General features: G+C 52.9%; 1 protein-coding gene across 1 annotated transcript in view; it reads right to left on the bottom strand.

Annotated features, from left to right (window-relative positions):
- The window catches only part of PLXNA4 (plexin A4), a 411,943-nt gene that overhangs the window by 72,027 nt on the left and 316,442 nt on the right, over positions 1-23,474 (bottom strand). Inside the window, exons 6-11 of the mRNA XM_019751040.2 lie at positions 20,478-20,601; positions 19,618-19,771; positions 18,312-18,411; positions 15,755-15,869; positions 6,276-6,476; positions 327-423 (exon numbers count right to left, since the gene is read on the bottom strand). Of these exons, the coding sequence (XP_019606599.2) occupies positions 327-423; positions 6,276-6,476; positions 15,755-15,869; positions 18,312-18,411; positions 19,618-19,771; positions 20,478-20,601 (791 nt within the window). The remainder of the gene's footprint in view (positions 1-326; positions 424-6,275; positions 6,477-15,754; positions 15,870-18,311; positions 18,412-19,617; positions 19,772-20,477; positions 20,602-23,474) is intronic.

The raw sequence follows: 23,474 nt of genomic DNA, 5'->3' as shown, positions 1-23,474 counted from the left end.
GAGTATGGACAAGGACGGCAGCCCCAGCCTCCGGCGATGGGACACAGCTAGGAAGTCAGTCTCCCTCCAGAATCAGCATCCTCCCTCAGCCAGCCCTGCTCACCCCGCTCCACCCCCAGAAGCCCCCTGCCCACACCGAGCCCACCTCGCACAACAAGTCAGAGCAGGAGGGATGGTGGAGAGGCTGTGGAGGGCGGGCTTGGGGCCAGAGGGACAGGGACAACCAGTAGGTGGGGGACAGAATGGCACCTGCCCAGGAGAGCAGAACCGCTCTCTCCCTCCACCTGCCCCTCCCCCACCAGCACCACCGGGGCCGCCTTCCACACCTTTGTTCTGGGCTGGGTTGTCGATGTTGAAGTGGCCGTTCCACACGACCGTCAGCTCCACGGGCAGGTTGTTGATCTCCATCCCTTCGTAGGAATACTGCAGCCAGGTGGGGAGGAAGAAGAAAGCTGGGTCACGGAGACTTCAGGAGGGGCTGGACGTGCAGCCTGAGGCCCCAGGAGTGCACCGGGCTGGACTGGCCATGACTGTGCGTGTGTGTGTGTGGGGTGGGCACACGTGTACATGCACGCACATGTGTGGGTGAGCTGCGAGGGGAAGCACTTACCAGGGGACTGAAAGCGCGTCAGGAAGCTACGGTTGGGGTGGGTGCAGGCCTGCTGGGTGGGACACCCGTAAATGCAGGTCAATGGACAAGCTCTGAGCAAGTGACTCATCCTCCTTTAACGGGGCCTTGTCCTCAGCTGGGCTTTCCCCAGGAAGTTTAACAGAGTCCCAGCTTGGGACTGTGGTGCTAAGAGGCAGGGACAGGGTGCAGGACGGGTGCTGCCAGGGATGCAGGGCAGACAGGCAGCCCCCATGGAGACGTGGCAGCCAGCCCCCATCTGTCTTCCCACAGCAGATGCTTCTCAATCCCCAAAGGAGACAGGTGGCAGGGACTCTGAGCCTGCCCTGGGCAGCATTTCCGATCCCTACCGGTGATGTTCTCATTATCCCACCAGACTCTGCCACCATAGGGGGTGACATGAGGAATGGAACTGAGACAGGGTTACTGTAGAGGCGGGAGGGGCTGAGGGCTGGCGATCAGTTGGAAGGGTCTACTCTAGACATGGTTTGAAGCGGTATTTGCAGAGCCGATAGGCTCTTTGAACCCAGAGTGGAAGTTTGGAGGGGCTGGGCCGTGGGGGTGTTGATGGTCGTTAGGGCAGGCAGCTGATGCCCCCCCCCCCCCGCCCCAGCTAGCCAGAGCACCTTCACCAAGGGGAGGAAGCCACAGAACCTTGGGAACGCACAGGCTGGGGAGGGTCTCAGGGTCTGTCACCAGTGCCTCTGTCTCTGTATCCCATTTGGAGGGGCTTCTAAAGGAGAGGTTATCACCCCAGATTCCTGAGTTCCAGAATGTGCCCCAGTGTGAATATGTCATGATGTCCTCATGCAGCCACGTAAGTAGGATGTGAGTTTAGCTTTCTTATGGCTCGACCCTGGTGCTCCGAGATTCTTCACCAGCTCTCTGGCCAGTTTGCTCAGGCCGGGGAGCCACGTCCAGTGTGTTCTCCTCAATGGCGGCGTTTGCCCTGCCCCATCCACACTCATAGCATCTCCCTGTGACTGATGACACTTGGGCCAGGGCCAGGGTCTGGGCTCCAGCCATGGAACACAGCAAAGCTCCCCAGCCCTGCGGACACAGCAGTGGGGAGCTTTTCTGATCCGAGCATAACTCAGCTGGTGACTCATAAGCTGTTTGCTACATAGCTCGGTCATCAATTTCCCAGAGATTAAGTTCTTGTGTCTGGGTCAGGCTGAGCCCTTCCAAGTCATCCTGAGTTTTCTCACCAAACCTCTTCTCTAGACCGGTGGTTCTCATGGGCCACCCTCATCAGCATCAGCTAGGGGGCCTGCTAAATGCAGATTCCAGCACCCCCCCCCGGCCCCCCCGCCCCCAGACCTGCTGCACTGGAGTCTAAGGAACTGGGGAGCATTCCAGGCAAATGACTTTAGTGCTCTTGCTGCTGACCAAAGTTCAACATCGCCGCTGCCTGCATTGTGCTACAAGCTGGGAGACACTGGATTGCCCAGTGGAGGGGTATGTGGGGGAGGGAGGGCGGGAGGGGAAGAGACAGACAGACAGACAGATACAGAGAAAACTCTTTTCCAGACCGTCTTCCCATTTCCTCCTCTAGCCAAGCTGCACTTCCATCCTTTCCATTTCCCTCCTCCATGGCCCCAGTCAGGGACACGCAGTGATGGTGGCCCAGGCTGCCAGCTAGAGGGCTCTGGGCAGTGCTGGTTGTTCCAGGCTCAGTGAGGCAGCCCTGGCCTCCTGCCACTCAGCCCTGGGTCTGGCCAGGACCCAAAGAGGAAGTAGCAGGTCGTGATCAGGGGCAGGTGGACCAAAAATCAATAGACCCTCAGGGTCCTCTCAGGAAGGACCTGAAATCCCCCAGAGAGCAAGTCAGGGAATGTGCCTGTGTATGTGCGTGTGTGCACACAAAGCTGTTTGCACACATGCTGACTTGAGGTCACGGCACATACCTGTATTCTGAGTTCCTACATGCGTGTAGGCACACACAGTGTCACCACGTGGTTCCGCAGTACCCAGCTGTGTGAATGTGTGCAAATGATCTAAGTCCCAGTGTCCCTATTTGTAAAGCGGGAATTCCAAACAGTGCATTCCCCACAGTGCATTGTTGTGAGGTTTCGAGACAGCCACCCAGTACTCTGAGGTATATACAGGGCCTGTCACGTAGAACGAACACTCCGATATTATTGTGTATTTTAATCTACATGTATACACTTAGGGGGGCTATGCAAAATATATTGGTATCCCCCGTGTTTATGTTTATGCGGAATAATAATAGCCGCCATCTATTGAGTATTCACGTGCCAGACACTTGGCACACATGGAGGTGTATGCATATGAGAATGCTGGAGTGTTCAGATGTGTGTGACTGTGTGTGTGTGTGTGTGTGTGTGTGTGCGCGCACGCGCGCACATTTTCTTTTTGAAGAAAATTGAAAATAAAAACAGACTTTAAGGATCAAATATGCCGGGTATTGCTTTCTCTCTCTCCCTCATTCCCGGGGTTCTGATGATGAAATATTACAGAAATCACTAACCCCGGCTGCTCCCCTCCGCTCTCTCAATCTCGAGCGGTGTCACTCTCCTTCCTGGACACACTCTCTCCCCCAGGACCTGCATCCCAAAGGGAGGCGGGGGCAGCACCACTGGCTCCCACCCCCCACGACTCCCCACCTCCGCACCACTTGGCATTTATATGGCTGTCTGTAATCAGCGGGCATTTCACCTGCACGGACACCCAGGGCTGAGGGAAGACTGTTTCAGGCTCCCAGGGGCCAGGAGGCTAAGTGTCTCCATCGAGTATGCCATACCCTGGCCCTGCTAGTGGGTGATGTTGACCATGACCTTGGGAAAGCGTGAACCGCAGTTTCTCTTCCTTCTGAAGCACAAGAGAAGACGTCTGTATACTTTGGACATTCTCTCCTCCAGCCATTCACTTGTCCCAAGCGCTGAGCTATTTTGCTGGAAAGCGCACCCATTCCCGCGAACAAATCTGAACACCATAAGAAGCCTATGTGTGTCCATCTCCAGGACCCCAGAGCGCGCAGCAGACCCATTCCCCGCGGTGTTCCAGTACCACAGGAAGGGGGAGAAGGGACCTCTCCATCTGTGTCCCCTTCCCTGCTTTGCGTGTGGTAAACTGGGGCACCAAGAGGAAACTTGCGGCCAGTGTGGGTGGGTGGAAGCTGGGCCAGAGCCCCGGGGCCTCGGCCGGCACCACAGCCAGCTGGCGGCCCTCTGCGGCCCACTTACTTGGTGACTTAGAGGCGGATACTAGGCACTATTATTAATAGCACTTGACATTTCTCTAGAACTTGGGAGTAAAGGAGGCCAAGAATACCCGCAGTTGTTACCCCTCCAACTGCTGCTGCGAGCTCCTCTGTTCTCTTCCCACAGGCCCCCTGAGGGCTGCAGTGATTGGCCCAGGGCCTGTCCCCAAAAAGTGGGCTGGAAGTGACCTGCTTCTCTCTCAGATCCTTCTCCCTTCCTGCCCCCATTCCAGGGACCTCACTTAGGAAATGAAACCACAGTAGCTCTTCTTCCACAATCCGTCTGCGGCAGATCAGACTCTGCTCCCAGGGGTTACACCACGGCTGTGGTATAACATAGTCACTTGCTAATTTTTGCTCACCCTTTAATTAGAGGATGGGATGAGCCTAGCGCTACCTTTGCCTGCCCCATTGGTACTGACCAGGGGCCCAGCACCAGGTACCCTGTGGGGGTACCACACATGAGGAAATCTGGCCTCACCTGCCCGGACCTCACCTGTCAGGGCTGCTGAGCTCCCGTTTACGCTCTTGTTTCCAGGAGGCTCTGATTTTGCTCCCACATTCAGGGAGTTCCCTGGGACCCCTAATGGGCTCGTTCATTGAGTCAGGCCTCAGCTCAGTAAAAGCTGAGGACCTCTGAGCCCAATCGGCTTCCAATTCTGGAAGGACATAGAAAAGCAGCGGGTCCCAACGAGTCTCGTGGAAGCTCACGTTAGTCCCGCAGGCACAGACCCAGGGGTTTACAGGTTGTCATCTGGGGTACCGTCGTCTATTTAACCGAGTCAGCGGAAGCACAGGGCCCAGTCTTGTGGCATCTGGGGAGCTGAGGCCTCATCGTCAGAGACCAGAGACTGTCCTCTGTCCTCCCTCCTGATACCTCAGGGCCCTGGATCCCTGGGGTATCCAGGGATATCCTCAGCTTCTCTGAGGAACCGAGCGTTTCCTCTGTGGTCTGAAACCCCCAGCTGCCTTCTGCTGAGTTAAACGTGCGGCTCAGGCTCTCTTCCCACAGGGAGTTGCTTATTCGGGGGAGAACCACTTGAGCCAAACCCTTGGGGCTGGTCTGCTTGGCCTTAGGATTTAGAGGAAACAGGAGGTGCTTACATAATCCCTTTTGCTTGCGAGCTTAATCTAGAGCACTGCAGAAACCTCAAAACAGCCTGCCTGCCAGGGGAGCTGTGGGTACACATCTGGGGTTTCAGAAGTTGGGAGATCAATTGTCAGTTCAGTCCCTGGAATGCTGAGCCACCCTGGGCAAGCATGTGGGCCTCTCTGAGCTCCCCATGACCCCTAAACTACTTCCTGTAGGAAGAGTGGACTGCTCCCAGGAAGGGCTTTGCTGGGACCCTCCTGGTCCTATGTCACATCCCCAAATATAGTCACCACATGTCAGTACCCGGAAACAACGAGAAGGATGAATGGGAGGCAGTGTGACACAGGAGCAGACCCCAACTCCAGGCCTGGCCCTGCCACTCACTAGCTGTGTGACCTTACGCACGTCACTTACCCTCTGGGCAGGGGCAGGTACCCCAAGACACACGAAGCTGCAGCCCCTTTGAAGGGCTGCCTGCATATCTGCCTTTGTATTTACTAAATTCTTAAAGAGGTTCGCCCAAATTCTATAATGCTCAGCCCCACAAACCTAGATGAACCCCTGCTTCTCGGCCTCCAGTTCTTTCGTACATTGAAGGAGAAGGGGAAGGATCTTACAGCTTGAAAATGGTACAAGGCTCTAAGTACAATGTTTGTCTCTGAGCATCTGGGAGCACAGACATAGCCCAGGGAGAGAGTGAGAACAGCACGCAGAGCAGTGACGCAAGGCCCCAGGCAGGCCAGAGGTGATGCACCGAACGGTTCCCTGTGCACCTAGGAATCCGGTGACAGCCCGAGCAGGGACCTAATGTGAATTTTCTAAACACAGGGCAGGGTTTGTGCTGATCTGAGCATGGCACTCGTGCTGCCGGCTCCCTTTGCAGGTCTGTCTCAGAAGCCCCCTGTGCTGGGAACAGCCTCTGTGTAGGTGTGAAGGCAGCGGGGGGCCCTGTGGGCTCCCCAGCTCAGCTCTGGTAGGAAGGCGGGCCCAGGGCCACCAGGGCTTTTCTCTGGAAGGAGGATGGATGTGCCCGGCAAAGACACCTGCCCATGAACAGCACTCAGCTTTGGGACCATGGCTGGTCCCAATGCCCCTCTCCCCACAGCCCTTGTCATGGCCAGAGGACCCTTGGAGCCCAGCCACCCCTGCTGGGGTGGCATAAGGGGCTGGGCTGGGAGAGCAGGGTGGAGCGAGCAGGTAGGCAGGGAGCTGAGCCGTTTTGTGGGTGTTTGGGGAAGTCCTGCAGAGCTGAGCGGATTCGGCTCTAGACAAGAAGAAGGGCGGGTGCAGGAGGGGTGGAGGCGCCCGCAGGCATTGGGCGGGGCACTCACGGAGGTGTTCTGGCACTGCACGCTGGAGCTGTTGAAGCGCAGGGCGGGTACCCTCTGCTCGCTGCCCTGGATGCTGAGAATGCATTCGTACCCGCGCTGCCCGGACTGTGGCTGGGGCAGGTTCTTGGCCTTGAGGGTGATGGGCTTGATGACCTCCACCGGCACCAGGATCTTGTCCACGCGCAGCAGCTGGGGGCAGTCCTGGGGACAGAGAGCTCGCTCAGGCTGGGGGCAGGAAGCAGAGACGTGGCAGCCTTCCCAGGCATCACCCGGATGTTCGCCCGACGCCCCCTCCCACGGAGACACCCAGGGCCGGTCCTGGGCTCTGGCTCATCCCCAGACACCTGACGGAGGGAATGGGACTGAGAAATCCCCCGTCCCAGGGTCACTGTCTTCAGGCCACTTCTCACTGAAGCCATCCCTTGACCTCTTCAGGTTGCATATTTTTTTATTAGTTCCAGGTGTACAAAACAATGTAATAGTTAGACATTTACACCCCTCACAAAGTGAACCCCCGTCCCCCAATCTACTACCCCTCTACCATTGTATATAGCTGTCAGAATTCCATTGACTCTATTCCCTATGCTGTACTCCACATCCCGTGACTATATATATATATATATATATATATATATATATATATATATATAAAACGATAGTTGTCATTCGATATTATTCAGCTTCAGCTTCAGGTGTACAGTGCAGTGGTCAGGCATCTTCACTGTCCACGAAGTGGTCTCCCTAATAAGACACCTGGTGGGGGGAGAAGGCCTCTGAGCGCCAATGCCTGCTGCAGTTATGATGAGCTACGGACCTCAGCACATCCCCACTTGGAGACTCAACTTCCTTAACTGTCAATCGGATGGGACCCAAGGACCCATTCCGCTCTAATCAGCCCTGATCCCATGAATTGAGGTTGTCTTATATCTGTCCTTCCTGATTACCCTGGAGCTTTGCATCAGGGAAGCAAGTGCCCCAGGGCTGTTAGCGAATGCCCCCTCCCCTCTTCCAGGCTGCCCACACCTTTATCCTGAAGAGCAGCTAGGAAAGGAGCCGCAGACCCAGCAATCCCACTTCTGGGTGTGGACCCAAAAGAACTGAAAGCAGGGACTCCAACTCGGACATAGCAGCACTATTCACAACAGCCAAAAAGTAGAAGCAATCCGAGTGTCCATCAGTGCTTGAATGGATAGACAAAAAGTGTGGTATATACAGACAATGGAATAGGATTCCACCTTAAAAAGGAAGAAACTTTTAATACAAGCTACAACATGGATGAATCTTGAAAACATTATACTAAGTGAAATAAGCCAGTCACAATAGGACAAATATTACACAATTCCGCTCATATGAGGTCCCTAGAGTAGTCAAACTCATGGAGACATACAGTAGAATGGTGGTTCCTGGGGGAGGGGAAATAGAGAGCCAGCATTTAATGGGGACAGTTTCAGTTGGGGAAGATGAAAAAGTTCTGGAGATGATGGTGGCGATGGTGGCGCAAGGTGAAGCTACTTACTGGCACGCTGAGCTGAACTGCACACTTACAATTGGCTAAGGCAGTAAAGTTTATGGCTGTGTATTTTACCACAATTAAAGAGGAGCAGCAGGGAGGCAGGCAGGAGGAGGGGGGAAGGGGCGAGGATGGGGCCTGGACCCAGCGCGTGGCCCTGAGGCTCAAGAGTGAGTGGGTCTCTGGAGTCTTGGAGGCCCACATGGGACGAGAGTCTCAGTGGGTCCATCCTATGCCCGTCTCAGCTGATATCCCCCCGACCCCCACTCCAGCAAGACAAGAATGCAGACACATAGAGGACAGGAGCAATTCTGAGAAAAGCATGACACTCAGGACTGAAGCGGGGTGTGTGATGCTGGAGAATCAGGAGAGAAGATCTATGAAAAGTGGGGAGTTGTCAGCTGAGGGTCCAGGCCCGTCCTGGCTCCGCTCCTCGCTCCACCTGGGCCCTGGGCAGCTCTCCCTGCCCCAGAGCACGACCTGCCTGCTATGTCCATCTCTGCATGGGGGAGCTGGGTCTGTGATTGCACTTGGAGTAAGAGCTCCGTGCTGCGATGTCTCCCCTCCAGGTCCTAAAGCAAGATGTGGCTGCTCATGGATGGTGACCCGAGGGTGTCTGGAATCTGACAGTTCTCTGGACCAACCTAATGGATCCCTTCTACTTTGCAAAAGAGAAACGGAGGCAGGAAGAAGCAAAATAATGGCTCAGTGTCAGCAGATGTGCCGGCAGCTGAGGAACTCAGAGGCCAACCTGCCAACTTTCCATCCCTTAATAAAAGAAAGAGGCCAGTTCCTACAGGTGGGTGGGACCACCTCGGGATGGGGAGGTGGGCGAGCAAGTAACTCCCTGAGACCAGCAGGACTGGGGAGCTTGGAAACCCTCCCAAGGTGAGCTGGAGCCTTGCCTGGGGACTGGATTGATTCTAGTCCAGGATATGGGCTGAAGCACAAGCCTCTCTCTCTTCCCCTGTAAGATTCTCACTGAGGCTTGTTATGAGTTCTCTAATGAGCCCTGATTGCCAGTGGCCCCATAAAGGCTTAGTTTGCATATAAAAAGGTTGGCAGCTCTGAGAGTAAGTTCATTAATAATAATTGGAGAGGCCCAGGGCTGGGCTGGGCCCATTTTCCTCTGGTGGCTCTTCTCATTGACCTCAGTTCCCTCCTAATTGAAATGTAAAATGGCAATTTTGTCTTTGGCAACAAGGCATGAAGGGACCACCACCCTGTCCTTTCCTCCCACTCCAGCATCCCAGCTCCTGACCTGCCGCATGCTGAGGTCCCAGGTACTAAACCACCTCTAAGTTTAATGTTCCTGGGAAATTTCTGAGACACCTCCATGTTTCGCCATGAGTCTACAGTCCTGCTTTGAGCACTTCTGCCGGGATCCGGAAGCTCAGGTCATCCAGATCGCGTCCTCACCTTTGAGCTTCCTTCACGAGAAAGGACTTAGCTGGGGAATCATGGCACTTCGAGTGCAGTCTACCTTGCTCCTGCTAATTTCAGCGTCCTGAAAGGGTTCGCATCATGGCTTGGTATAACTCTCAGTGGGAATTAACAACGCTTCCTCCACAGGGCCTTGGGTTGGGGGGCGGGCTGCCCATGGACTACCACATATAAAGTGTCTGCTGTAGACGAAGCAAGCAGCCGACAAATGTTGGTTCTTTCCTCGTCTTCCCCTCAGCTCAGGCTGCACCCGGTCCCTCGTCCACTCCCTTTTCCTACCTCATTTCTGAAGGATCCATCTCCCCTGCTCCTGACTCTGGGTGCTTTTCCATAAACACCCCATCAGCTCCCACTGTCCAGCTTATTCCACCCTGTTTGTGGAGTCGGACAATTTCAAAAGCTCCCAGTGTCCCAAACACAAGGGGGACAGATCGGAAGGTCCCAGTTCCGCCCACTGCTGTCCTAACAGCAGTCCCCTCTTCTGGGAGGTGACATCCTGAAGCTGTATGCTTTCTACGCACAGAGACAGGACCTCCACCAGCCAACCATGTGGCTTCCAGCAAGTCCTTCAAACCCTCGGGGTGTCCCCGTCCATAAAAGGAAGAGGTTAGTTTGGATTAGATTATGTTTACGATCCCAGTTCTATTGATAATGCCATAGATGATCTGGGACAATCATTATATAACCTTTCCGAAGCTCAGTTTTCCCATCTCTAAAATGGGGATCACACCACCTGCTCAACTACCTCCAAGGGTGGTATTCAAAATACTGAACAATTGAATGCATGCTGGAGGGGCTTGGGGACTTGCGGGGGACGTGGGCCTCCTGGAAGTGGCTATGTACCTACCAGGAGGGGATATCTTGAAAGGATAATAACTGGTAGATTGTAACCAGTATCGCTGTACAGGTGGGTATGGCTCTGGTAGGCAGTGTGTGACGCTGTTATCATTCTAGCGAACATGGTTACACGGTGCAAGGGATACAAGGATTCAATCCAGCACACATTCTGCTTGCTCCAATCCTTTACACGTCTTTTCCCATGTGCTCGCTTGTTTCCTAGCATAACACATATGACTGCATACCCCGCCAAAAAAATGTCCATGATAAAGAAACTCAGGGCCTGGTACCAACTGTGACCATGAACAAAATACTAAACACCTGCTCATCTGACTTTCGCCCCCAAATGGCTATCTAGTCCTCATACAGAACTCCTCAAAACCTACCGCCCTTCCCTGTTCAAGGAAGATATTTCTCGGAAGAATCATGTGAAAGGGCCAGCTCTTGGAGAGTGGGAAATACCTGCATTTAGCAAGATCGTTTGGAGAGAAACGCATAGGGTGAGCTGTGGAGGCTGCTTTGCTTGGGGCTACATTCTAAGAATGGGCTGAGGGTGGGGAGTGGCAGTGGCTTGAGGCACAACAAAATCTTTAAGGTCATGGCTTTCAGTAGGCAGCTCCAGTGGGCTCCAGGTCAACTGCCCAGCCCTGTGTATGTTGTGGTCTCCACTTAGGTGCACATGGAAGTAAAGATAACAGTGCTAATTTCAGGGAGCACAAACACCCGGCTGAAGTATGAAAGCTAAACAAGGATGCCTTTCCATCTACAATGTCCAACATGTCAGTGGCTGCTTTATACTGAGGTTTCATTGCATATTTAAATAATTGAACAAGGACGTAAAGACTGCTGCTGAGCTGGGAGAGTAAAGGCTGCATTCAAGGCTGGTGCTGCCTGGGGAGGGGTGGCAGGTCTGGGGATTTACAGCCCTCCGTGTGTTTACAAGATGAGAACTCTAATTCTCCTGGTTGTTACAGAAGGACTGCGGAGGGAGCTCGGGGGAGGGAAGGTGCAGGGAGAGCTGGGCTGGGGCAGCATCTGGGGGCAGCTAAGGGATAAGTGATTTGCAGGTCACCTTCCCCTTCCGCATCATCTCAGCCCCCATTAGTTCCAAAGACAAGCCAGCTCGAGCCCCAACCAACTCCCCAAATTTACACTCACCTTCTCAGACCCCTGGTGCCCAAGACAAAAATGTAACGCACCATATATTTTCTTGCTGTTCCCCAAGTTTATAACGCCATTAGCGTGATCTACGAGGGGCTGGTTTATGGAGAGAGCAAAGTAATAATACAGAAAGGAAATACCCATAACCTTAATGGGGGAGGGGCAGACGAGATTGATGGAAAGTGCAATTGTCTGGAGAAATGGCAACTCAGTAATGGAACACCCGGAGTGGGGGTGGCTCATGGAATGAAAGCTAGTTCTTTAGCTGGGTTGGCTTTGTTTTTCTCAGAGGAGGGTGAAGGGCATGGCAAGGGTGGTTTTGTTCCTTCGGGTTGGGTCCCAGGAATGGCTCCTCTGCAAGAAGGGAAACAATTGCTGACAAGATGGGCTGGCCTGACTTCCTGAGGGTCCAGTTGGCGGGGGGTGGTCTTGGTGTGGTAAGTGCTCTTGGCCTAGGGCTTATTTCAGCACCAGGGGCAAGCAGCAGTCCAGGGGTTAGCACCTTCCTCGCCTTGCCAGCTCTTCAGTTGTACAGGACTGACTCTTGGGATTGGTAGGTTTCATGGTCTCCATGCTGGCTAAGGCTGTCATCTCAGGAGTAGCGGGGTGGGAAGGGAGGTGGGGAGAACCTTTCAAGCACAGCTTTGGAAATCAAATAGAATTCATTTTGCCTCTTCTGATCTTACAAGTGTTCTCTGGAGTAAACTCTGCTTGAATCTCAAGAAGAGAGGGGCTGCGGGAACCTCCTCGCTGAGCCTGTGCCCCGTGGGCCAGATGTGCTTCGCCTTTCTAGCAAAACTCATCCAGTCAGAGAACGGAGCTTCCGTTGCAGCTCATTTTGCTTTTCAGTTTAGATGAGAAATAACAGTACAATAGTCCGTCGAGGGCAAATGGTTGTTAATGATTTCCTTTTCCATAGAAGTTCGACTTTGTTCCCTAAAGATCGCTGGTATTAAGTGAGTGGGCCCGATGGGGTATGCAGGTGGGTAGGCAGAGGAGCCTGGAGATTTCAAAGCTACTTGGGGACCCGTGGCTCCTCCAGCTTGGTAGACGTGAGGGCAAGGTTCTATTAATGGCTGCCCCAGCGAAAGGCCACTCCATTGGGAAGCAAGGAGTTTTCGCTGCTATTTCGAGAACAGAACTGAGACCAGGTAGACCCCACTCATCCCACTTCAGTTTTCCCTCACTTTCCTCTTCCTCCTCTGTGTGGTGCCCAGGATCCGGCAGCTGATCCAAAGACCCAGGGTTGTTATCACAATGCCATCCTTCGTTGAAACAAAACCATTCCTTGTAACTGGAATACAGTTACTATAAACGACATATGTTACTGGGCATTCTATTTCTAATAATTGTAATTATGCTAGAATACTTGCCATTACTATAATAACAACAACAATTGACCAGTTCTCTGTTCCAGACCAATAACTTCACCTGAATGCACTCTTTGTTTGGGGAGGAGGCGGGGGAGGTAATTCAACATCCCCGGTGATCGTCAACAAAGCCAGTGTTGAAACTGGAAGACGCATGGATGAAAACCTTCCTGGAATACAAGATGGTGCTCGGTGGATGAAAAGCCACCTGGCAGTATCCCTCTTGGCTAACAAAAAGACCCTGTCTGCATTCCCACACTCAAAGGTTAAAAGGAAATGAAAACCCAGGGACTTCCAGAAGAATCACTGGGCCTAGGCCTCACCCTCCTTCCAACAGGGTAGGTCTGCACCTGGGTGTCCAGAGAAGCTGTAGGCCTGAGGCTGAGTGAGTCATCCATTAGATAGAACATCTAGTTAGGTCTGGAACACACCTTGTAAGACCACTTTGTGGGCATACATTTCTCTTCAATGCTTTTCAGCTTATTTCCACTTGTAATTACAGAACCACAGAGACCATGCAGGCCACGGCCCATTTTACACGTCTCTAAATACAGATCTCCAGATCTCCTACACACATAAGTCTCTCACGATGCCTTGCGTGTGGGAAATACTGGACAACTGGCTGATGAAGGATGCGTGGTGACACGTAGCAAAGCTTCGGAGTATCACGCTGTACATAAGCCTTTCCTCTGGCATAGAGAGGAGACACGTGGGGCAGGAGATTCTACAAAATCACCTTTCAAACGTGTGATTTTATTACCCCTTATTCCCGCTACCATCTCTTCCCAGAAACAAAAATATAGAAAACAAAACAACATAAACAACAACAAAAATTGCCATATTTCCATTAGTCACCCAGGGCTTTCTTTTAAGCTCTGAAGACAATGATCTCCTTTCTCTGATCCAAAATGGCTGGATCAGTCACTAGTCCACAAATATTTATTGACTTCTCTTTCCTTTGGTACATTCTCCAGGAAGATGCTGCTAAGACCGTCATGAGGCGGTCAACGCTGGCTTCCCCTCCTCTAGGTTATATTCAAAACAGCCCTAGTATCGAGCTGGGGACAAGGCAGCCGCCAAGCTTGGCCAGAAGCACAGACTTAAAACTTCCTTCTCTTAGGATAAGTCCGCATACAAGAAAAACAGGAGCCAAAGTTAATTCCATTTAATAATGTGATAAGGGAGGTATGGCGATTCCAAATCACCCTGAAGCCTCTCACTGCAATAGCCTGCCGGGCTCCCAATAAAACGGCTCAGGTGAAATGGAAAGAATTGAAGGGTGAAGGCGGTAGGTTAGTCCACCTCTCTGTCCGTCCATCTGCCATGTTCCTCCAGGCCTCTCCCTTTCCCGGGTATCCCGGCACTAAATCCTCTGGGGGGCTATGAATGAAACCCTAGCAGCCTTTGCCAGCAGGTACAGATGGGGCATTGTGCCTGGCTTGCATTCTGGACCCTTGAGGACAACATTCTTCCATAGGGATCCCTGAATTGCACCAGGAAACATGATGGGCTCTTGTTTTGTTCTCTCCTAGGTCTATTTTTTACTCTTTCTGAGCAGCAGATGCAAGCTCCTTTTATATATTTAAAAGAAAGAAACTTGGGACGAGAGCAGCAAACAAGAAAGAAAAAGCAGATTTGCAAAACTCTCTCAGCGTAATTAAATGATTAGGGGCTTTTGAAATCCACCAGATAGCTCAATTGTTTCTACTTTCACTTGATTCTTAGGCCTCTCCACACATGAAACCTCTGCCAGATACACCGGACTGGAAAGCCGGTCAGGCTGGAAACCTCTTTGTCTCCAATCCCATCAAGTAACTTGCAGGTTTCTGAGCAAAACAAGAAGAGGTTGCTTCCTGGGCCCACAGGCCCTGGTCTTGGAGGGTCAACCAGCCTTTCTGCTCCTTCATCCACGCTCCAAGATAAAGGCGAAGGGCCAAGGAGATGGTCCAGCCTCTTATTAGGGTCTTCATGCCAAGGGTGTACCCCTTGGCTGTCAGACCCATATCTCTCCTATTAGCTTTAGACCCATTTTGTCTTAAAGAAGAGTAGAGAATTGACACATAAATATGAGATTCACACTTCTATTTAAAGCCAAGAGGTAACCTCTTTCCTCCATTTCCCTGTCAGGGACAATCTAGGTCTGGGTCTCTTTTCTGGATTGTGACTCCAGAGCCATGTTAGCCATAGACAGACCCCATTGTACAGGGCGAGGGCCTTATGACTGCGGGCTTCCACACCTCTTCATGTGTGTGTGTGTGTGTGTGTGTGTGTGTGTTATCTAAATAACAACATTCTAAAGCAACCACTCCGTTCAGAACTATTGGTCCAATGGTTGGAGTCACTCAAGCACCACGATATTTGAACAACAACAAAGTTTTCCAAAGTGCTTTCATACCCGTTATCTTTGAGGTCCCGTGTTCACAAACTTACATTTTAAGAAAGGTAACGACCTACGTTATTATAGTGATGAATGGTTTCCGAGGATAAGAATCAAGGTTAGAAGGGAAGAGAAACACAGTGTCATAGGCATGGAGCCCAGCTCCTTCTCGGCGATTCCCAAACTGGACCGTGCAGCCGAACCCAAGTGCTGGGTCCCAGCTTGGAGCTTCTCACCCAGTTGGCTGGGGGGACCTGGTGACTGCATGTCTCACAAGTTTGCAGGCCATCCATGCTGATGCGGCTGGCCTGGGATCCCGCCTTGAGAACCACTGCTCTGGCTGGTAAGTGGACCATTCTTTCATTCTTCCTCTCTCCCTTCTACTTAATTTGTTCTTGTTGATCTCAGTTCTGCTCTGGGAACAGTGCTCAGGGACAGCTGAAGTCTGGACACAGTCCTGCTGTGTACTTACAATGGTTTCTCGGACACACCCTCATACTTCTCCCTCTGGAATTCTTCTAGAACTCACCTGGCTGGAGTGACCCGGAATGCACCTTTGCCTGGAACTGAACCTGCAGGGGTCACCCAGAGCCCACTGGCCCCAGTGCAGAGTTTTGCTTGTTTACTGTTTTCATGCACTGGTTCCTTAAGACTTGGGGTTGTGGCGAAGGCGGGTGGTCCTGTGGGATTTGCCTTCATTTTCTCTTCATGAGGGAAGGCCTGCCTGGGTGTCCCAGGCTCACAGCAAGTGGAACTCAGCCGTCTGGCTGCGGGAACCTACCTCAGGGAGCTTCACTCGGCCTTCCTGGAAGGAGCAAGTCTTGGGGTCATGGGTGCAGACATGCCGATATTTACACCAGTGGCAGCGGAATGGGCTCTCCACGCAAGACAGGCACCTGGGCACAGAGGAGGGAGAGGCACCGATCAGAGAACCTGGGTGAACCCAATAAAGCAGCTCTAAGACTCTTGAGTCTAGCAAAACATTTTTCAGTAGTAAGAGAAACTACCCTCAAACGCTCAGAAAGAACAAAGCATCCAAATTCATCCCCTTTCTCTCTATGGCCTCAGCAAGCCAAGAATCTCTGGCCGCCTCACCTTCACTCAGCAAATTGACCATCCTGGTCACCAAGGGCCCTATGAACCCCCCTCCTTCTCCACAGGATGGTGCCCTTTGCTGCTGAATTGAGGAACATTGAGGTCTGAGGAGAGGGGCTGGTCCAGAGAGCCCATGAGAGGTAGGCCAAGCAAAGAAGTGGAGTTTGAATTCAAATGGACTCCAGGGTCTTGGCTGACAAGGACCCACATGGACCCACTCTGGCAAAGGAAGGTCCTATGGCTGCTCTCTCAGTGGGATGGGCTCTTGCATCCCCACCTCTACACTCCCCCCAGGAAACAAAGGCAGCCTTAGGAGAGTTCCTTCTTGCTTAAAAACCAAACATGGTTCCCTCCTCCAAAGGGTAAACCCCAAATGCCTTGCCAGACAGGCGTCCAGGTCCACGTCCCCACGTGTGTTTGGTGCTTCAGTCATGAACAGGCCGTGCCCCCCTCATGCCATCCTTCTACCTGGAGAACCATTTCCCCTTCCACCACTTGTCCATCTCCTCTTCCTTCTTTGACCAATGGAGAGTTGGTCACATTGGGCCCTTATGTCGTTAGCTCCTTTGTTTATGTCTCTGGGATAGTTCTGGCCTTGTATTATATGTCACTTATTCAGTGTCTAGTTCATCCTCTAGTCCATTCGGCCACGACTTCTGAGTTTTTGCATCTTATTAATTTTTGATTATCTGTCTAATGAGTATACATTGCTTTGCACATACAATGCTGACAATCATTTGATGGACTGAATGGAAACTTCACACATGATTCCGCCTACTACTTGGCTTTCCCACAGGGGCAAAAGGGGAGCGAGGGAGTTGGCCATGAGGTAGTCAAGCCGTGGGAAGTTCTGTGGCAAGAAGCAGAAAGAGAATTCCCGTGTTAAAGCACTTGTTTTTGGCTGGGAGGTCTGGCTGCCTCTTTTGTGGGGCCCCAAAGAGAGCCACGCACTAAACTCACAGCTGCAGTAACCAGATAGCTGAACCCTAACATTCCACCGGGCTAGAGGCCACAAATGTCTTTGGTTATGTTAACTAGCTTGCGCTGTATGGAGAGGAAAACAGAACAGCATATGAAAGCAAGCAGGGCTTTTGAGGTCAGGTCCTACTGTTTTCAAACGGTGCTCTCTGGAACCCTGGGGCTTCAGGGGGCTTCTTTGGAGGCTGTGTGAGGAGATAGATGAGTGAGTTTCCTAGACAGAGGGGTTCCAGGCCCCCTCAACCTTCAACCAGAGTAGCTCCTACTCCCTTCTAGTTTGTACATTGTGCTTCCACACCTAATTTTGGTTGAATAAAGGGTTCTATTGTGAAAGAAATGTCTTGTACCTTCTCCATCTGGTCCAACTCCATCATTTTAAAGAGGAAATAATAATATAATAACAGCAAAAACGTGAGCGGTGCCCAAACAGTGGGCCAGACATGGCTCTCACTGCTCGCCTGGTCATAGCTTTTCTAGCCCTGGCAGCTGTCCTGTGGGCTGAGCAGGGCTGATGGGTAGGGGCAGCAGCCAGCAGTGTCCCACCAGTAACCACTTTGCTGGGACAGTGCCCTTGCCATGTCAGCTGTTCAATATTTCAGTGCCATCCCCAGAAGAAGGACTACCATCTCCCCATTTACAGAGGACGCTGTGGCACAGAATGGTGATGTTTGCGGCTGGTCTGAGAGAGGCTGAGCGTCTGCCTTCTGTGACTTCCCTTGGGGAAGGGGACAGAGCAGGAACGGGAGACGGAGCTGGACCCCCAGGCCAGAGCTCACCCAGTCAGCACCTCTCTGCTCTCCTCCGACCCGCCTCAGCCTGAGCCCTGACCCAGCCTGCAGGGAGGGTGCAGACCTCAGCGTTCGGTGACTTGTTGGGCCCCTGTCCCCACCTAGACACACGTGGGGGCTTCTTTCCGTCTTTAGACCCCTCCTCTCACCCAGGGTGCTGGTTCTTCTGTTCTTCAGGTGAGATGCCATCCCCCAACAGATGGTGGAAAGTGAATCAGGGTAGACAGATTTATGCCAGAGAAGATATACGGGCCAGGGCCTTGGAGCTCCCACCCGCACAGGGTCTCGCTCTTCATTCTCTCCTCTTCCCATGAACCCCTTGGGCACCAGAGGAGGGCACTGTCTCCTTCCGGGGGTGAAGGAGGCCTCCTTGCAGGGCCACTAGATGGTAATGCCTTGCGCACAATGGTGGGTCTTCTGTCTCTCAATAAATCCTGACTCCAGGAGCAGGGAGCTGAGTGAGGCTGGGGCACTTACGAATTGTGGACGCTGCAGTTGTAGAAGACAAAGCTGGTGCTGGCAAAGGTCATGCCCGTCTCCTTCGACTTCAGCTGCAGCTGGACGACATGGTGGTCCCCTGCGGGGCGGAGCCAGCCAAGAGGTCGGGGTAAGGCCAAGACCGGGCGTTGGGGTCCCACTGAGAGCTATACCCACTGTGCTGTGAGAGGGGGTGCTGTCCGCTCTGACAGGTCTCAGAGCAGCTGCGGAAGGCAGTGCTGGTCTATTCCTCCTTCCACACTGGACCCCTGGCATCCAGCCTTCATTTGCTTACCAGCTCCCCCACGTACACACACACACACACACACACACACACACACACCACACACACACACACACACATGCTCTCTGACAGGTATCCAAATGTGCATTCATTCACATGCATACTTTCCATGCCAGACTCACAGAATTCTACACACACACACACACTGACTAACTACCAAGAGCATGTGTTGACGCTTAGGAGTGTCGCCACAAGCCACACAAGAGGTTTGGCATGTTTGTGTGTGCACCCGTGCTGAATGCGCATCTCTGTAAAGGGAGCCCCTGTTCGGATGCCCCTTCCTCTGGTGGGCTCAGGGCTTCACTCGGGCAGGCATCCCTGGAATCCTCAGCTGGCTCCCGGGAAGAGCTGGGGCCCATGTTTAATTCACAGCCCTGACCCCAGGCCCCACTTCCTGCCCCGAGAGCCTCATTAATCAATCAGCTCAGAGCAGACGTGACATGCCCAAACGGGAGGGCCGACATGGGATCAGCCTGCCCAAGTCGGGTCTGTCCATCCTCATCCCTCCCAATACAAATGGCCAAGAACAGGTAGCTCTGGGAAGGCAGGGCAGGGTCGGGGCGAGGGGGCAGTGGTCCAGGGTCAGAGACCCGGCAGTGCAGGCAGGGGGTAAGGAGCCCGATGACCCCCAGCACCCCATCCCTGCTTCTGGCCAGTTTCCCCTCCTCCACGGCCCCTCCACGCCAGCCTCTCATGCACTAGGACAATCTCTGAAGTTGGCTGGCATACTCTGATGCCGAGCCCTCTCCCTACGCTCTCTGCAGCTGCTCCTCACCCAGGATAAGGTGGACTCTTGCATGCACACCTGGGTTCAACTGTTAATTCCAAGAGCAGCGAAGGGACACTTCGTCTCCCACTTCTGGTAACATGCTCACCGACCCTCACACTTCCTCTGGCCCTCCCCGCCTGTACGCTCCCTCAGTCCCTTCACATCTGCCCTGAGTTCTCATCCAGCCTGAAGGAAGGACATCCCACCCAGTTTTGCCCCCGGGGACCGCTCACCATTCTCCGTGATTATCCGGGGCACCTCCTTGGCCGCCGGGGAGTAGCACTGGATCTGATTGCCGACCACCAGCCCATCCATCTCTGACAGATCCTCAAAGGTGCAGTTGACACCAGCTGACAGCTCTGGGACATTGTATGTTTCCAGGACCAGCTGCGAACAGCCCGGCAGGGGAGAGAGAGGAGGAGAGTGACGTAGGAAAAAGAAGGGTATGAAATAAAGGAAGGAAGAGGGAGAGCAAGAGAGAACAGACAGAGAGAAAAGACAAAGCAAAACATGAGGCCATAGTGACATAGAGCAGAAGAGAGCCAAGGTATTACAAGGGTATATGGAGAAGACGGTGGGATGTAAAGAGACAGGGACAAAAGAAAGTTCATTATATGTGATTGGAATTGGTCCCGGGAAACAGAATTTGGGGGATTTGTCTGTAGAAGGAAAGGTGGAGAGGACTGAGGTACTGCTGACCAAGCTCCTCTTCCATTGTCCCCCATTTTGGAAAAATGGCAACACCAAGCGCCCAGTGCAAGAACGTGGGAATGATCTGACCCTTCTCCGTCTGCACATACATCTTTCCCATCTTATACACAGAGATATTCCCAGCAGCCTCCCTCTCTTGGTCACCCTTTGCATCATTTTGGATTCAGTTTTCCTACCCGTGATGCATAGAGACTCTTCCCCAATGTCCCTGCACCCCCAGCTCATCCACCCCAGGGACATATTCTTCGGCGTCCTGGCGCTGATCTGGAGTGGCTTTGCTGGCCAGGTTGGGCCCAGCCTCCCGAGGGGCGTTGGGCTGCGGCCCCTTGCGGTGGGGAGCGGGCTCTGCCCATGTCCCTGACCCCGGTTCCACTGCCCTTACCAGGACATTGTACTGAGACACAGAAATGTTGCTGGGATGGACAGTCAGCCGGACACACTGCTTCATCTCGGAGGCAAACCTGCGGGGCTCTCGGGACCGCTCACAGCGCTCCTTCCGGGTGCACCTGGTTGGGAGAGACCAATGAGGGGCTCAGGAGAAGGGGCCTGGTCCAGGGAGGGGCTGACACAGGTGGGGCGTTGTCAGTGGCTCCCGAGACTGACGTTTGTGCTTCCTTCCTCCAGCCTGGCCCGCTCCCATCATGCCCAGATTTGTAAAAGATGGTAACTCCAACCACCAGTTGCCAAATGCAGAAGCTGGAACGTCATCATAGAGTCCCCTTCCCTCGTCCTCATTCATATTGGGTTCCAAAGTCCTACCTATTCCACCGCCCCACTCCCACCCGTCCTCGGCCCTTGTCACTCTCCCCTGCCTCTTAGGCAAGATGAGGCTTGTTCTTTCCACATGTCTAATATATTCTGTCAGACTTCCTCGTCTCTGCACATGCCAGGTCTTCTGTCTACACAGCTCTCTCCCCACGTTCCCCCGTCCAACATCTATCTCCCCTTCCAGACATGGTTCAACTCTTATGCACCTGCAAACCCCACCCCTCCCTGCTAACTTACCCCCAGCTCTGGCAAAGTGAAGAGTACTTTAGAGTTTCCTACAGTCTAGAACTTCTTAGACTATATGACAATGACTAGGCTGAGTGCAGCCCCCTCCTGCCCCGGGTGAGCTGCTCAAAAGAAGAAACCGTGCCTGACTTATTTTGGAATCTCCTATAATCCTCATGACCAGCAGACAGAAGATAAAGGCAGGTGGTTGGGAGGGAGAGAAGGAAGGATCAAAGGAGCAGAGTGCACTAGTTGAAAGCACACTCTGCAGCCAGCCTGCCTTGGATGGAAATCCCAGCTCCATGGCACAGGGAACTGCCACAGAAGGCTCGCTATTATTGCTTAGTGTCCTGTGCTGTTCAAAGTGTACTGTGTCACAGGTGGACCACATCCAGGCTGACCTGGCATCTTACAATCTCAACTGATGGGGCTTGTGAAAGATGCACATACAAATCATGGCCCACACCCAAGTGCACAGGGGGAAGGTGCTTAAGCTCTCCGCTGGAGCCAGGGCCGTCCCTGCCTTGCAGTGGGAGTTCACTGCAGGGACATGTCTGAGCTTCAAGGAACAGCATTTAATCCAAGTCAAATAAGTCTTGTGAACATGGAGGTGCGCTGGGTGGCCAGGATGTGGAGACTCGGGACGGCTGAGCCCCTGTGGGGGAAAAGCGGGGTCCTCACAGGGCCAAGAAGGATAAGAGGGGACTGCAAGGTCATTGTCACTCTTGAGGGGACGAGCCCTGGGGGTGAAGGAGAATAGACTCTGCAGGGGAAGGGGGACGCCAGGGACTGTCGCAGGATAGGAGGCAGCCCTGGACAGGAGTTTAGTGGGAAATGGAACAGGCAGGGAAGGGGACCTCTGTGGGGAGGGAGATATTGGGGAGAGAAGCTCTTCCTCCAGAAGCAGACAGGTAAGATACCGGGCAAAAGATAAGGGAAGCGCTGCTCTTGGGGTGACCCTCAGGCACAGAGGAGAGCTGTGGGGGCCTCCTCCCGGCCACGGAGAAGGAAGACATCTTGGGTCTCGGTGGGAGGGACAGTCTAACTGGAAAATCTGAGGTGAACGTAGCAAACAAAGGAGAAATCCCTGAAGGGGTGGACTAAAGAAAGAAAGGGGAGCTACAGGGACAAGAGAGACGGCCTCAGAATAAGTAGGATGTGTGATGAGAATGTAGAAAACAGTGCTGAGTAATCCTCATGGCCTCTAGTCATTGAGTGCTTATTAGGAGCCATAATAAGGGGCTTACGGGCTACGCCACATTCGTCTCCCAACAACGCCGTGAGGGAGCTACCATCGTAAACTCCAGAGAAGGTGGTAAGTCACTTGCCCAAGGTCACCAGAGACAGCCAATATGTAAGCAGAGATGAGCTCTGGAGCCTGTGCTCTTAACCACTGTGCTTGAACCCCCTGAAGCTTCTAGACGGAGAAGTGAGAGACACACTCCCTGGCTGCCCTTAAACCCATATTTCCTGCCATCACGATGAGTCTGTCCTTCACGTGCTAGGGCAATCTGAAACGGTCCCCTCAGTCTTCTTCGCTAGGCTAACCGCTATGTGTGCCTGCCCCTAAGAAGCAGCCCTTAGAATAGGATTGCGACTTGTGAGTTCTCCTGGACCCTTCCAGGACGCCCGTCCCAAGAGCGAAAGGGCATGTGCTGAGTGTGGTCGTCTCCAAGGCACGCCGTGGCTGCTCTCACAGACCCATGGCAACCAGGGCGTCTGCCTCCAAGTCTGGGAAGTTAATTTACCAGGCTCGCTTCTGCAGGAGGACTTCATTACCTCCAGCCATTAAGCTAATGTTATGGACTTTGCCAGGGCGTCTGCGCGACATGGCTATTAATAGTGTTTTTACTCCCATTAACGGGAGACCCAGCGAGCCGGTGCAGGCTTCAATTATTCACCGACTCCCCAACTTTGAAGTTCCTATTTCCAAGAGCCATCAGTAGGTCTGAGAAATGTCTTTGATTAAATTATGAAGAGGGAAAAATGAAGCTGCTTTCAGGCCAAACAACACCTGGCATTGCCAAATAGAGATCCAGATGGAAAAGAGAAGACTCTCCCTCTCTTTCAGGAGGTACAAAGGAACTTGTTTGGGGGGATCTCAAGACAAGTTCTGCTGACATGGCTTGCTGCTCTCCAAGTTCAAGGGGCTGCATCCTGCCCTGCTCCCGAGAGCCCCCAAACTAACTACTCATTATCTCCCCCCCAAGATTTAGGTCTCACCAGGGAAGCCACCCATAGCTTACTGTGCAATCTTGGACAAATTACTCAGCCTCTTGGTGCCTCAGTTTTGTCATCTATAAAATGGGGATGAAATAGTATCTACCTAACTGGTTTATTATGAGGATGAAAAGATTATGCAAGGAAAGCATTTAGAACAGGGCAT

Source organism: Rhinolophus sinicus, linkage group LG11 (assembly GCF_036562045.2).
Source record: "Rhinolophus sinicus isolate RSC01 linkage group LG11, ASM3656204v1, whole genome shotgun sequence".
NCBI lineage: Eukaryota > Metazoa > Chordata > Mammalia > Chiroptera > Rhinolophidae > Rhinolophus > Rhinolophus sinicus.
The sequence above is the reverse complement of the archived record's forward strand: the minus strand, read 5'-3'. Positions and strand labels throughout refer to the sequence as shown.